The 12,115-nt window shown below is 43.6% G+C and overlaps 1 protein-coding gene across 7 annotated transcripts in view; it reads left to right on the top strand.

Moving 5' to 3' along the window:
- GLT1D1 (glycosyltransferase 1 domain containing 1) overlaps positions 1–12,115 on the top strand; it is a 150,966-nt gene that overhangs the window by 27,201 nt on the left and 111,650 nt on the right. For all 7 annotated transcript variants that reach the window (XR_012895997.2, XM_075898465.2, XM_075898463.2 and 4 more), the window contains 2 exons: positions 1,377–1,482; positions 8,841–8,892. Coding sequence is in view for 6 of the 7 variants with exons in the window: in XM_075898463.2 (XP_075754578.2) it covers positions 1,377–1,482; positions 8,841–8,892 (158 nt within the window). In the remaining variant the exon portion in view is untranslated. The remainder of the gene's footprint in view (positions 1–1,376; positions 1,483–8,840; positions 8,893–12,115) is intronic.

The following is a 12,115-nucleotide window of genomic DNA, read 5'->3' as shown; positions in this document are numbered from 1 at the left end:
CAATGTGTAATCTCATTTATCTGGAATTTAAAATTAATATTAGCAACAATCAGCTAGTTGTTTGTAGCATACTGAAGTTTAAAACTGACCACTTAATTGTTTTCAATACTTTTGTAATGCTTCAAGAATCAAGGATAATATCCTGTGCTAATTTGTTTTTGGTAGCTATTTACTAAAAATCATCTGGTTCCAAATAAACAAATGCTATTAGAATGGAATCTCATTTTTAACACCATTTTTTCCCTCTAAGTAATCTTTAGGCCATGTTCACATTAAGACTTTAGCATCAATGTTAAAGCGCAGGTGTAGCTGCCCTTGGTGTAAACTTTGACACCCTGCACTTGTAGTGATGCAAGTCCCAGTTTACAGAAGTGCAGTTTGTCTAGAGTAGGGCCGTGTCCAGACTCAGGGGTTTTTTCGGGAAAAGTAGCCTGCGTCCAGACTCAAGCCGCTTTTCTTTCGATGGCGGTAAACCTTGTTTCACGAGGAAGAACGCCTTCCTTCGAAAGTTCCTCTTTCGAAGGAAGGCATTCTTCAATGTAAAGAGGCCGTCTTCGAAAGAGAGCATCCAGAGTCGCTGGGTGCTCTCTTCCGAAAAAGCGGATTTCTCTTTCGAAAGATCCGCCTGCAGTCTAGACGCGATCTTTCGAAAGATGCTCTTTCGAAAGAGCCTCTTTCGAAAGAAGCCTGCAGTCTAGACATAGCCTAGGATTTTACATCAGTGCAGTATTTTGGTGTAGCTATACCTCTGTCTAAAAACTGGAGTGTTGACAAGTCTTTATTCACAGCAGCCCCAATATAATAACATGTTGGCACACCAAACACAATTCTTACAACTGTAGTTGCAAGCATTGATGCTTGCAGAAGCTGCTTCTGGATAATCTGTAAATTAGATCTGCCACTGTACTGTAGGGCAGAGTTAAGCAGAATGGTTAATCCAGTGCATCTTCAGTTCTCTAAGGAGACACTATGATGGACTAAAATCCTTTTGTCAAACGTTGCAATTAACTGGTTCAACCAGTGTTTGTAAAGTGCTTGAAAAGCAGCTGAGTATGGAAACTCAGGCTGTTCCAATCAGCTATTTATTGCAGCAGCTTTTTGGCTGAGTATAGGCAAGGCTTGAGAAAACCTTACAGGTAAGTAATAGACTGGCATGCATGTAATAGAGTACACATATTGTACAATCTCATTAACATTTAGGCTTACCCAGTTGTTATGAAAGGAGTGTGCTTATGAGTGTACGAATATAGCTTGGAAACATACTATTTTAGGAATATCATCTCATTTTCACCAGTGCTATTCACCAGTACTTTCTTCAAGTCCTTATCTTATTACATATAGCTTGCTTGCTTCTCTTGTCTATTTTCATTTTGCAGGTAGTAGAATTCCTTTTGGAATCATCTTCGGTGGGACGGATATAAATGAAGACATCAAACATGAAGAGAAACACCGGGTGATGGGAGCAGTGTTAGAAGAAGCCAGGTAACAATGAATGTAGGGTTTATGGAGAAGTTTATTGTTAATCAGTAAAAAATAAATATATATTGTGGTTAGTGTTGACTAAGGCCCAAACCTGTTCCCACAAGAGTTATTGGGAGTTTGACATAGACTTCAAAGAGAATAGAGCAAACCTTCTGTAAAATCAAATGTGGAAACATACTGTAGTCACCACTGTGCTATTTGTCCATGTTAATGACTTGCTCCAGTCATACAGGGAACTGGAGGAAGGGCCCTGATTTCCTCCAGTAGGATTTTCAAAAGCTTCTGTGTTAGTTAGGAGTTCAAGTCCAATTAAAAGTTAATGGAACTTGTGGCCTAATTATCTAAACCACAACTGTTCCCAAGAATAGTGGATGTGTGCATGCGAGGAGGAAATCATATTATAGGACTGGTAAATGGCACAATAATCTTATAATGCAGTAAAATAATACCTAGCATGTTTAATTTGTATGTGATCAGATATATGTGTGTAAAGGGAGGGTATTATTATTATTATTATTCATTTTTTGAAAATAATAGGTTTACTTTTTTTAAGACAGTCTCTGGAACAGGGGTGAGCAGAAGCCTCTCACCGGGCCGGATCCGGCCCGCTTTGGGCTTTGATCCAGCCTGCGAGGCAATTACAGGCCCCGTGTGCAGAGGAGTGGGGGGTGAACTTGGCCACTGCAGAGAAGGCAGTGCTGGAGCTGAGGCTTCGCAACAGGGCCAGCCCCGGAGGCGCCGCTTTCATGGCCATGCGATCTGGGGCCAGCCCCGGCGTTTGGAGGCGCCACTACCACAGCAGTAGAAGTGCTTCAGGGTCTGGCCCCAGGGCAGCTCTGGGCCACTTGGCCATGATAGCAGCACCTTCGGGCTGGCCCCATGCCGTGGTAATGGTGCCTCCGGGGCTGACCCCAGGACACAGCAGCAGCCCCTCCAGGGCCAGCCCTGGGATGCCAGGCTGATGCAGTGGCCCCTCCAGGGCTGGCCCTAGGCCACCCAGTAGTGGCACCTCTGGGGCCTGCCCCACGCCACCTAGCCATGTCAGTCGTGCCTCTGGCATCCGGGGAGGTGTGTGAATGCGGTTCCTCGGGCCTGGCCCCAAACCGTGTGGCCATGGCAGTGGTGCCTCCGGCTTCCAGGACTACGTGGCCGTACTAGCGGGGCCTCCCTCCGGGGCGGACAGTTCAGGGTGGCTGCAGCTATTGCTTCAAGAGAGTATGAAATCAGGTAAGGTTCCCCCTCATGCCCAGAGCCCCCCACCCGCACCCCAGTCCCACCACTTCCCTCCCCCCAAGATCCAGCATCCCCAGCTTGCTCCAACACCCTCCCTTGTTTTTTCACCCTCTCTCCTGGCCACACACTGCACCCTCCCTTGTTCCTGCTTACTCCACCTGGCCAGACACCCTACTCCTAGCCTGTATCTGCAGCCCAGTTCCTTTCCAGATCCTGCACCCCATCCCTATCCTACTTGCTGGCCGCCCTGTCTCACGCACTGTACCCCTTATTTTTGTCCATACACCAGAGCCTAAGGAGGTCCATAAAATCCAGAACCCCAGGAAAGTAAATCTGGTCTTTAGGAAGCCCTGAAACTCAGTTTCCCTCTTCCCTTCACCCTGTGAGGTTGGGGCACCAGGGGAGTGAGGTGTCTCAGTTGGGGCCACATCAGTAAGCATTGAGAGAGGAGATTTTGCTTCTCACTTGTGTGGTACCCAGCTGATTTTTTTGTGGGTCAGTGACCTGACCCAAAAAGGGTTCCCCACCCCTCCCATCAATAAAGAAAACATTGAAACCTTTTGTGTTGGACATAATATTTTACTTTATTTAAATGAAGTTTGATAAAGTTAAAATGAGAAAGTTAAAATGCTTAATCTGTTTCATAATTTAAATTAAACTGCTCTTACTAGCTGCAGAAAATAAGGTCACTGTAACCAGCAGGGTAGTTCTCAACCCCACCCGTTCTGGGTCAGCGCAAGGCCACTTCCGAAATCTGTGAAGTGTCCCCCCTTCCAAAATTATTGCCCACCCCTATGGTGGAAGCGTATTGCTCTTTAATGGTAGACTGGTACTGAGTTTGCATTGAGATCTGTCTTTTCTCTTGCAAAAATATGTATCTCTTTGTCAATCTGAATCTTTCCATTGACATCAGTGGGCTTCGGAGTCAGGCTTTTAATGGGTTCTTTCATTTCATGCATTGGAAATCAAAACATTTCAGGATCATGTGCATTTTTATTTGTATTTGTATTTTAAAATTCAATGACCCTTACTCATGTTGAGCAGGGCTTTCCTCTGAGAGTCATCCCACTGACATTCAAATAAAACATGATTTTGGTGGGACTGTTCAACAAGTAAGGGCGGCTGTACTACTCAGCATAAATAAGGCAGAATGAGCTTAAAAGCCCTTACAAGTGATCTTTGCATGAATGTCAGGATGGGTCCACATGGAGCTCACTGAAGGGTTGGGTCTATACACCCTGATGCTGCAAGGTACTTCTAAGCCCGTGCTGAAATTTAAGACCTGAGTAACTCCACTTAAGCCAAGGTGCTATTTGCATGCTTAAAAATTAGACACATTCCTTAAATACATGAATGAACTGAGGCTTTACACTCCAGTTCAGAAAAGTGTATTAACATCAGCTCTTGTGCTTGGGTACAAGTCCCAGTAAACCAATCACTAGAGAAGGGGTCAGCAACCTACGGCATGTGTGCCGTAAGTAGCACGTGAGCCAATTTTTCAGTGGCATGCACAGTCTGCAGAGAGAAGAGCTCAAGCCTCTCTCTCCGGAGCCTGCACAGCTGCAAGGCTTGTAGCACTAGCTACAGCTTCTGGGTACACAGGAGGGGGGGGAGTGAAGGAAGCCCCGACTTCCATCCGCCCCCAGTGTCTGAGAGAGCTGCCTCGGTTCCCCACCCACCTCCACTGGGTGGCACAAGGACCCTTTGCAGAGCCTGGAGGCTTCCCTCTCTCCCTCCTCCCCACCTATGGGATTGAGGTTCCATTGCCCTGTGTGCGTGCTGCTGTTGTGCCCGGTCCAGCTCTGCCAACATGTGGAGGGGCTGGGTAAGAAGGAAGCAGTGGGGTGGGAGTGTCTGCTCCTGTTGCCTCTGAGAGCTCCCCCGGCTCCCAGCCTGCTTCCACCAGGTGGCACAGGGATTTTGCACAGAGCTGGATGATTGAGGTCCTGCCCCTGAACTTGTGCTGTTGCTGATCTGCCTGCCCCAGCTTTGCCTGCCCCAACTCTGCCGGCATGTGGGAATGTGCAAGTGTGGGAAGGGGGTTGGGAACAAGCTTTCCTGCCCTCAGAGCCTGGTCAGGACTGTCTCTGAGCAGCCACCAATGTGTGAGATGAGCAGTGAGGATCTGGGATGTCGAGGGCTGGAGGGTGACAAGGCAGTAGGGCGGCTGGGTGTGAAGTGTGGTGGGGAGAGTCCACGCCGGTACCTCCAAGCACTGCCCCAGTTTCCCACCCACTTCCACTGGGTGGCACAAGCACCCCACACAGAGCTGGAACCTCCCTCTATGGAAGGGGTGGGGGTGTGGGAACCAGGGGTGTGGGAAGTGGGGGCAGGAATGAGGAGGAAATAGGGGAATTGGGAACTGGGGTGTAATGGGGTCAGGCTCAGAGGGTTGGGGGGTTTTAGAGTAGTTTTTTTGCATCTCACTTGTGTGGTCCTCAACTGATAGTTGCTCACCCCGGCCATAAATAAAGAAAACATTGGAACTTTTTGTGTTGAATATAAGTTAATATTTTACTTTATTTAAAATGAAGTTTGATAAATTAACATGAGAAATTTAAAATGCTTAATCTGTTTAATAACTTAAATTTGCCATTCCCCCAGCTGCATAACTAGCAAAATGGGTCGGCTGAAATTATATAATTAATGTTGAGTTTCCATTAGCAGCTGGTGGTCCGTGAAAAGCTTTGCATTGAGCCAGGTGGTCCATGGACCAAAAAGTTTGAGAACCATTACGCTAGAGGGCAAGTGCTGCCCGGGCTGCAGCTCTGGGGCTGGGCAACAGTGTGGATTTCTAAGGGGAGAAAATGCATGAGGAATCCTCCTGCCTCAAAGCCAAGTTGGGTGCTGGGTACCTAGGTCTGTGGCAGGAAGGCGAAGGGCCTCATTGACTGAACCTCTACTGGACCCCACCCCTAACAGGGCTAGACACCCTGAGGTCACCCACCAGTCTCCCCCTCACCCATTTCCCTGAACCTCACTCTCCACAAGCCACCCTGACCCCAGCTTGTGCTGACAATCCAGCATCGTGCCCCCCAAAAGATTGGAGCCAAGACTTGCTACCTGCAGGGAGTGGGGGAAGTCCCAAGGCTCCATGCTTCCTCTGGCTTCTGGGGAAGCGTGCTCGCGCTGTTCCTCCCCTCCCTGCAGGAGACCAAGCGGGTGCACAGTGTGCGGTGTAGAGAGCTCTTTCCCACCCCCTCCTGGGGGAGTGGTGTGGCCCAGGGCAGATGGGTTAAATCTTAGCACACCACTTTGGACCCCTGCACTAGAACATCATTTATTTATAATTCACATTTTGACTCAAGACTATTTAAGCATATGCTTAAGTCCCAGTGGGATTTATAGGTAAGAAGATATTGCAGTGTGGCTCTGAATTAAGGCCTTAGAAATGTATTCTTGCTTGTAATCAGATAGTTAGAATATCATTTATATTACATTGCAATTTTCCTTTCAGAAATACCTATGGTAATAACTTTGGAAAAGGAGGAGAAAGGAAAGACAGGCGAGTGCAGCTGAAACAAAAATATTAAATGTGAACATTAGATTGAAGCAAACGAAACATTTTTATAAAAATTGGGCTTTTATTTTTTTCTTATTTTTCTCTATTGTGACCTGTATTGGTACTTAGAGAATATGCAATCTTGCAGCAACATAGCTTTTGCATATGTTAAGTAAGTTCTATGGGTAGTCAATGCAGAGTTGTGGTGATTAGTTTAGGAATTTTAAATGTATTTTATTATGTTGGATTTGTTCTAAATGCTTCAAAATGCATTACCATGTGCATTGTAGAGTTCATAATACTTTTTCTGGTACAGGAAAAATAATTCCATTTTCTAGAAGCTACAGTGAGCAGATTGCCCTGCTAGTATTATCATAGTATTATTCATTGCATAGTTATTAAAATAAAGATTGATTTTTTTTATTATTGATTTCAGGATTCTAAGTAAAAAGTTCCATGAATTGTAGATTACTTGTCCAGAACAATATACCACCAAATTCCAATAAAACAAAGTATTGAACTGTGTCTAGCTTTATAATGAGTGTTTCATTTTTAATCAAATTCCTCTAAATGGTGGTTGTACTCCTCCAGGGTATATTTTCAATTTGACAGAACTTTGTGGACTTGGGAGCAAGAGTTTTTCTGCTTTTTAATGTGATGTATTGAAAGTAAAATTGTAAAAACTTGAAAGGGAGCATATGCAACTTGAGAAAACAAGCATTTTCAAAGGCTTTAATAATCTTTAAACTGTCAAATTGTATATGTGGACTGCATTGTAATGATGTAGAGCAGATGCCACCGAGCAACTGCACGGAAACAGGCTTGAGACTGTGAAAATAAATATAATAATTTAGCACTATGACTTCTGATGAATGATTGTGACTTCACATTAACAAATTATAACATTAACAGTTCTTAGTGAAAGAGCATTTTTGTGACTATAACTTTCTAGTGTACTTCACCCATTGATACTATGGGAGTATAGTATAAGCACTAACAGTGAATAAAACAGAATTGTGCAGTTGTATGAGCTTCGATGATGTGGCTTATGTGGGTAGGTCCTGTGATGATGTCACTTGTAAAGATAGGTGGACAGAATTGGCAATGGGATTTGTTACAGGGGTATGTTCCTGGGTAATGTATCTGAAGTATGATTGTGACTGCTGGAAAGTATTTGTTTTGGGTTAGAGGTTTGTCTATAGGCGAGGACTGGCCTATCTCCCAAGGATATAACCACATAAGCCACAACATAAGAGGCTCACATCCTGTATAACTGCACATCCTCTACGTGATCTATGCCAACATGTGTCAGCAATGCTCCTCTGCCATTATATTGGCCAGACTAGACAGTCTCTATAACAAAGGATAAATGGACACAAATCAGACATCACATAAACCTGGAGGGAAACATTTTATTCTGCCTGGGCACTCAATCATTGATTTAAAAGTAGACATTCTTCTACAGAAAAGTAGGCATTCTTCTTTCACTGGCTTCAGGGGGTAGCCGAGTTAGTCTGTTATAGAAAAAAACCAGCAAGCAAATGGTCTGGTAGCACTTTATAGACTAACAAAACATGTAGATGGTATCATGAGCTTTCGTGGGCACAGCCCACTTCTTCAGATGACCAGCCTACAAAAGCTCATGATACCATCTACATGTTTTGTTAGTCTATAAAGTGCTACCAGACCATTTGCTTGCTGTTTTTTTCATTTCTCTAATCAGTTACTGAGAGTGTGTGGAATTAGTATTCATCTGAAAATTTGATAATGTTTCCCTGGGCTTGAACAAAGACATTAACTGGATGTAGCATTATAAAGCCAGTCTTCCTTGCCTTTAATGGTGCATTTTTACATCAAAAGCTAAGTATGGGACACTGCCAGCACATTTAATTAGCCTCATTAGCACCAGTCCTGGGGAAAAGGTGTTACACTCACATAAAGAAGTGCAAATTGCTGGGCTGGGTTGATCTGCCAGCTATAGTATGGAGGGTTATGTCTACACTATCACCTATGTCAGCATAGCTGATGTTGCTATGGGGTGTGAATAACCACCTCCGCCGAGTAACATAAGTTATAGCAAGGTAAGTATTCATGCATATAGTGTTGGTTCTGGAAGAGCTTTTCCTGCAGACATAACTTCTGCTGTTCACTGAGGTGGTTCTTAATGCTGACGGGAGACCTCTCTCCTGTTAGCATAGAGCATCTTCACCAGACACGCTGCAGTGGCACAGATGGATTGGTACAGCTGTGCTGCTGCACTCTGTTAAGTGTAGAAATGCCTTAACTGTATTGGAGTTCAGAATCCTTCTCTTGGTAGAAAGCTGTGTACTGTAACTTGAGAGCAGAACTGGGAAGAGCAGCCTTGAGGCAACGGTGTCAATCTGGATAAATGTCAGTGGGCATCCCCAATGTGTGGGCTTCCAGTGAATGCAATAAATTCTCACTTTAGCTCTACTTGGCAAAACAAATAGAATTTCTGATTCCTGCATTTCCATCTTACTTTAATCATTTTTATCAGCTTTCAGTCTTTGTTTTGATATACTTTTATTCTGAAGTGCTCCTTTATTATTATATTTAAAGACTTTAAGCAGATGATCCTACCCATTTTTGTTCATTTAACTAGGTTTGCAGTGGCTTTCACAAAGAAAATGAAGGAACTGGCAGCAGCAGAGTGGGTATGTTTATATGATTATTACAGCATTATCAACTATATAGTGCCATAAAATTTAATTCTGAATAATGCTGGAGAATTATAATAATCTTCATAGTGTGTATTTATGATTTTTTCTGGAGGAAACAACATTTTATATTTATGCACTTTCCCGGGTCAAATAGGTCTGGCATTTAAAAACCTTTAGTACTTGAGAAGAGTTTACAGTTGTTTTTAAATGCACCACTTTTAAAACTAGCCTTTGCCTTTCAAGTCTCTTTTGAGATTATATTTATGTTCTTCTCTTTTATTTCATTTGTTAAGCCCCTGGATGTTACCACAATTTTATTTAACAGTTTCTACTTACTGTGAGCAATATTTAAAATTAGTTTGTAAATACTTGCTTTTTCAACACAAGAAGTTTGCTTTATTTTCTAAGGTAAACTGGAAAATTAAAAGGAATGGGGGGCTAAGTCCAACAATATGATATCTCCATTTACCAGGCTGTGAATGGTATAAAATACATATTACTTTTAAAAAAAATGTGTTCATTTGTGAATTCAAAATGAAAAAATATATGCTAAATGATACATCTGGCCAAACACTGAATAAAATTATTTGTAATAAAACACATTAAATACAAAAACATCATTAGAAAAATTATTTGAAGTATATTATCTGTCAGTTGGCAAGTTCTTCCAAACACTCTTAGTCCTGTTAGTTGAAGCATTTTATTTGCATGAAGTACATTGAATTCAATTTTATAGTAAGTGTTCCATTTAAATTTTACTATAATGGAAAAGATTGTTAAAAGGAATGTTTTCTTATAAAATTGCGTGACTCTCAAAGATAAATTTTGAACTGTTACAGATGTCAGGAAAATATTTTTGGGGATAGAATTTTTGTGATATTTCTCTATTTCAGGATGTATGTATATATTATATTTATGATACTTAGAGCCCTGCAAATCCTCAGATATCCTCTATATATCTGCAAATATGGATGCGGATATCTGTGGCTCATTTTTCCATACACAGATGCAGAAACAATTTTGTATCTAGAACCCTGGAAATTTGCAGATATCCACTTTATTCACAGGTGTCCTCATAGGTGAATGTGGATATCTGCAGTTCATTTTTGTGGATATGAATGCAGATACAAATTTTGTATCTGCATACAGCTCTACTAATAATCCGTATACCTAATACCTGATTTTGTAGACAAATCTCTTTCCTCTCATGCAGCCTTGTTGACTGTGGTGAAGTTCCACATGGACATAGGAATCCATCTATGTGGAACTCTTTGATGGACTAGGACCCATGTGTGGTGACATTTAACTAAGTCTTAATGCTTCATCACTCAAGTCAATGATAGCTCTACCATTGACTCATTGCCTAGAGGATCAGGGCCTTAATTACTAGGGTTTGTTTTCCAGTTTCTGGACTGATTTCAATTAGGATTTTCAAGATTTAGGGCTAAGTAATTTACTTCTAGTGATTGAAGTCACAGTAGTTCCAAACTACTGCACTACACAACACTGCATGGGAAAGAGGTGGGCAGCCCTCAGTGGAGAAAGAAGAGGCTGAGAACTATTTAGAAAAGTTAGACATACATAAATCCATGGGGCCAGATTTAATGCATCCGAGGGTGCTGATGGAGTTGGGAGATATTGCAGAGCCTTCGGCCATTATCTTTGAAAACTTGTGTAGATTGGGGGACATCCTGGATGATTGGAAAAAGGCAAATGTAGTGCTCTTCATGAAAAAAGGGAACAAGGACAATTCAGGGCACTTTAGACTGGTCAGCCTCACCTCAGTCCTCAGAAAAATCATGGAGGTGATTCTTAAGGGATCCATTTTGAAACACTTGGAAGAGAGGAAAGTGATCAGTAAGTCAACATGGATTCACCAAGAGCAAGTAATGCCTGACCAACCTGATTGCCATCTATGACAAAGTAACTGGTTCTGTGGACATGTGGATATGATATACCTTGACTTTAGCAAAGCTTTTGAAATGGTCTCCCACATAATTCTTGCTAGCAAGTTAAGAATCCAAAGTGACCTAGGCAAATTAGAGGATTGGGCCAAAAGAAATCTGATGAAGTTCAGCAAGGACAGGTGTAGAGTTCTGCACTTGGGATGGAAGAATCCCTGTGACAGGGTGTACCAACCCTGCACTGGGCCTGTAATGTTTAACCAGGCCTACCTGCCTGAGAGATCCCCTCCCCCACAGCCTACTGGGCATGCTCCAACTGAAGGACCAGTATAAAGGCCAGTGAAGCAGCTTAGTCTGGGCTGACCACCACAGAGGAAGGAGCCAGTGCCAGAGCTTAGGAGAAGGAGGAGCAGCAGATGGCTGGTGCAGCGGAGGCCAGCCAGTGGAAACCGGCCAGGGCAGCTCCAAGTCTGGAGGAGGCAAGTGGGGAAGATGCTGACGATTGTGAATCAGATAGGAAGTAGCCTAGGTTGGGGAGCTGGAGCCCGCCGAGAGCTCAGCGTGTTGCAGGAGGATTCCCCACTGAGCTAATGGTGGGACACACCCACCACTGATAGAGTCCTGGTTTGGGACCCGATTGAGAGGGAGGGCCCAGGTACCCCTACACCACCTTCATTATACTTGAGGGGGACACTACTGCTGGAACTATTGACTTTGGCTCTCAGGCCTCACTGCCCTGTGAGCTGGGGGCTGTTGTAGACTTGGGCCACTGGACCCTATTGCCCTACGAATAGTGGATTGTTATTGACATTGGCTGCAAGGCCTTAGTGCTATTATAGACTCGGGCCGCTGGGCCCTATTTCCCCACAAACGGGATTGCTATTGATTTCAGTTGCAAGATCTTATTGCCTGGTGAACCAGAACTTACTATTGACTTAGGCTGCTGGGCCCTTCTACTGACTTTGGTGACAAGGCCAGACTCTTGTATGAAAGTACTGGGGTTGGTACCACTCACGGGGTGTAGCATGTATTGAGGACTCTGATAGTCACAACACCCTGCCTCAAAGGGGGCTGGACATACCTGTCCTATTACAATCCCAAGCACTGTTACAGGCTGGGAACTGACTGGCTAAGCAGCAGTTTGGCAGAAAAGGAAATGGGGATTATCGTGGGTAAGAAGCTGGATATGGTCAACAGTGTGAGCTTGTAGCCAAGAAGGCTAATGGCATATTAGAGTATATTAGGAGGAGCATTGCCAGCAGATCTAGAGAAGTGATTATGCTTCTTCGAGCGGTTGCTCATGTGCATTTGAA

Source organism: Pelodiscus sinensis, chromosome Z (assembly GCF_052426305.1).
Source record: "Pelodiscus sinensis isolate ZL-2025 chromosome Z, ASM5242630v1, whole genome shotgun sequence".
Taxonomy (NCBI): Eukaryota; Metazoa; Chordata; order Testudines; family Trionychidae; genus Pelodiscus; species Pelodiscus sinensis.
Note: the sequence above shows the minus strand (reverse complement) of the source record. Positions and strands in the feature narration are given on the sequence as shown.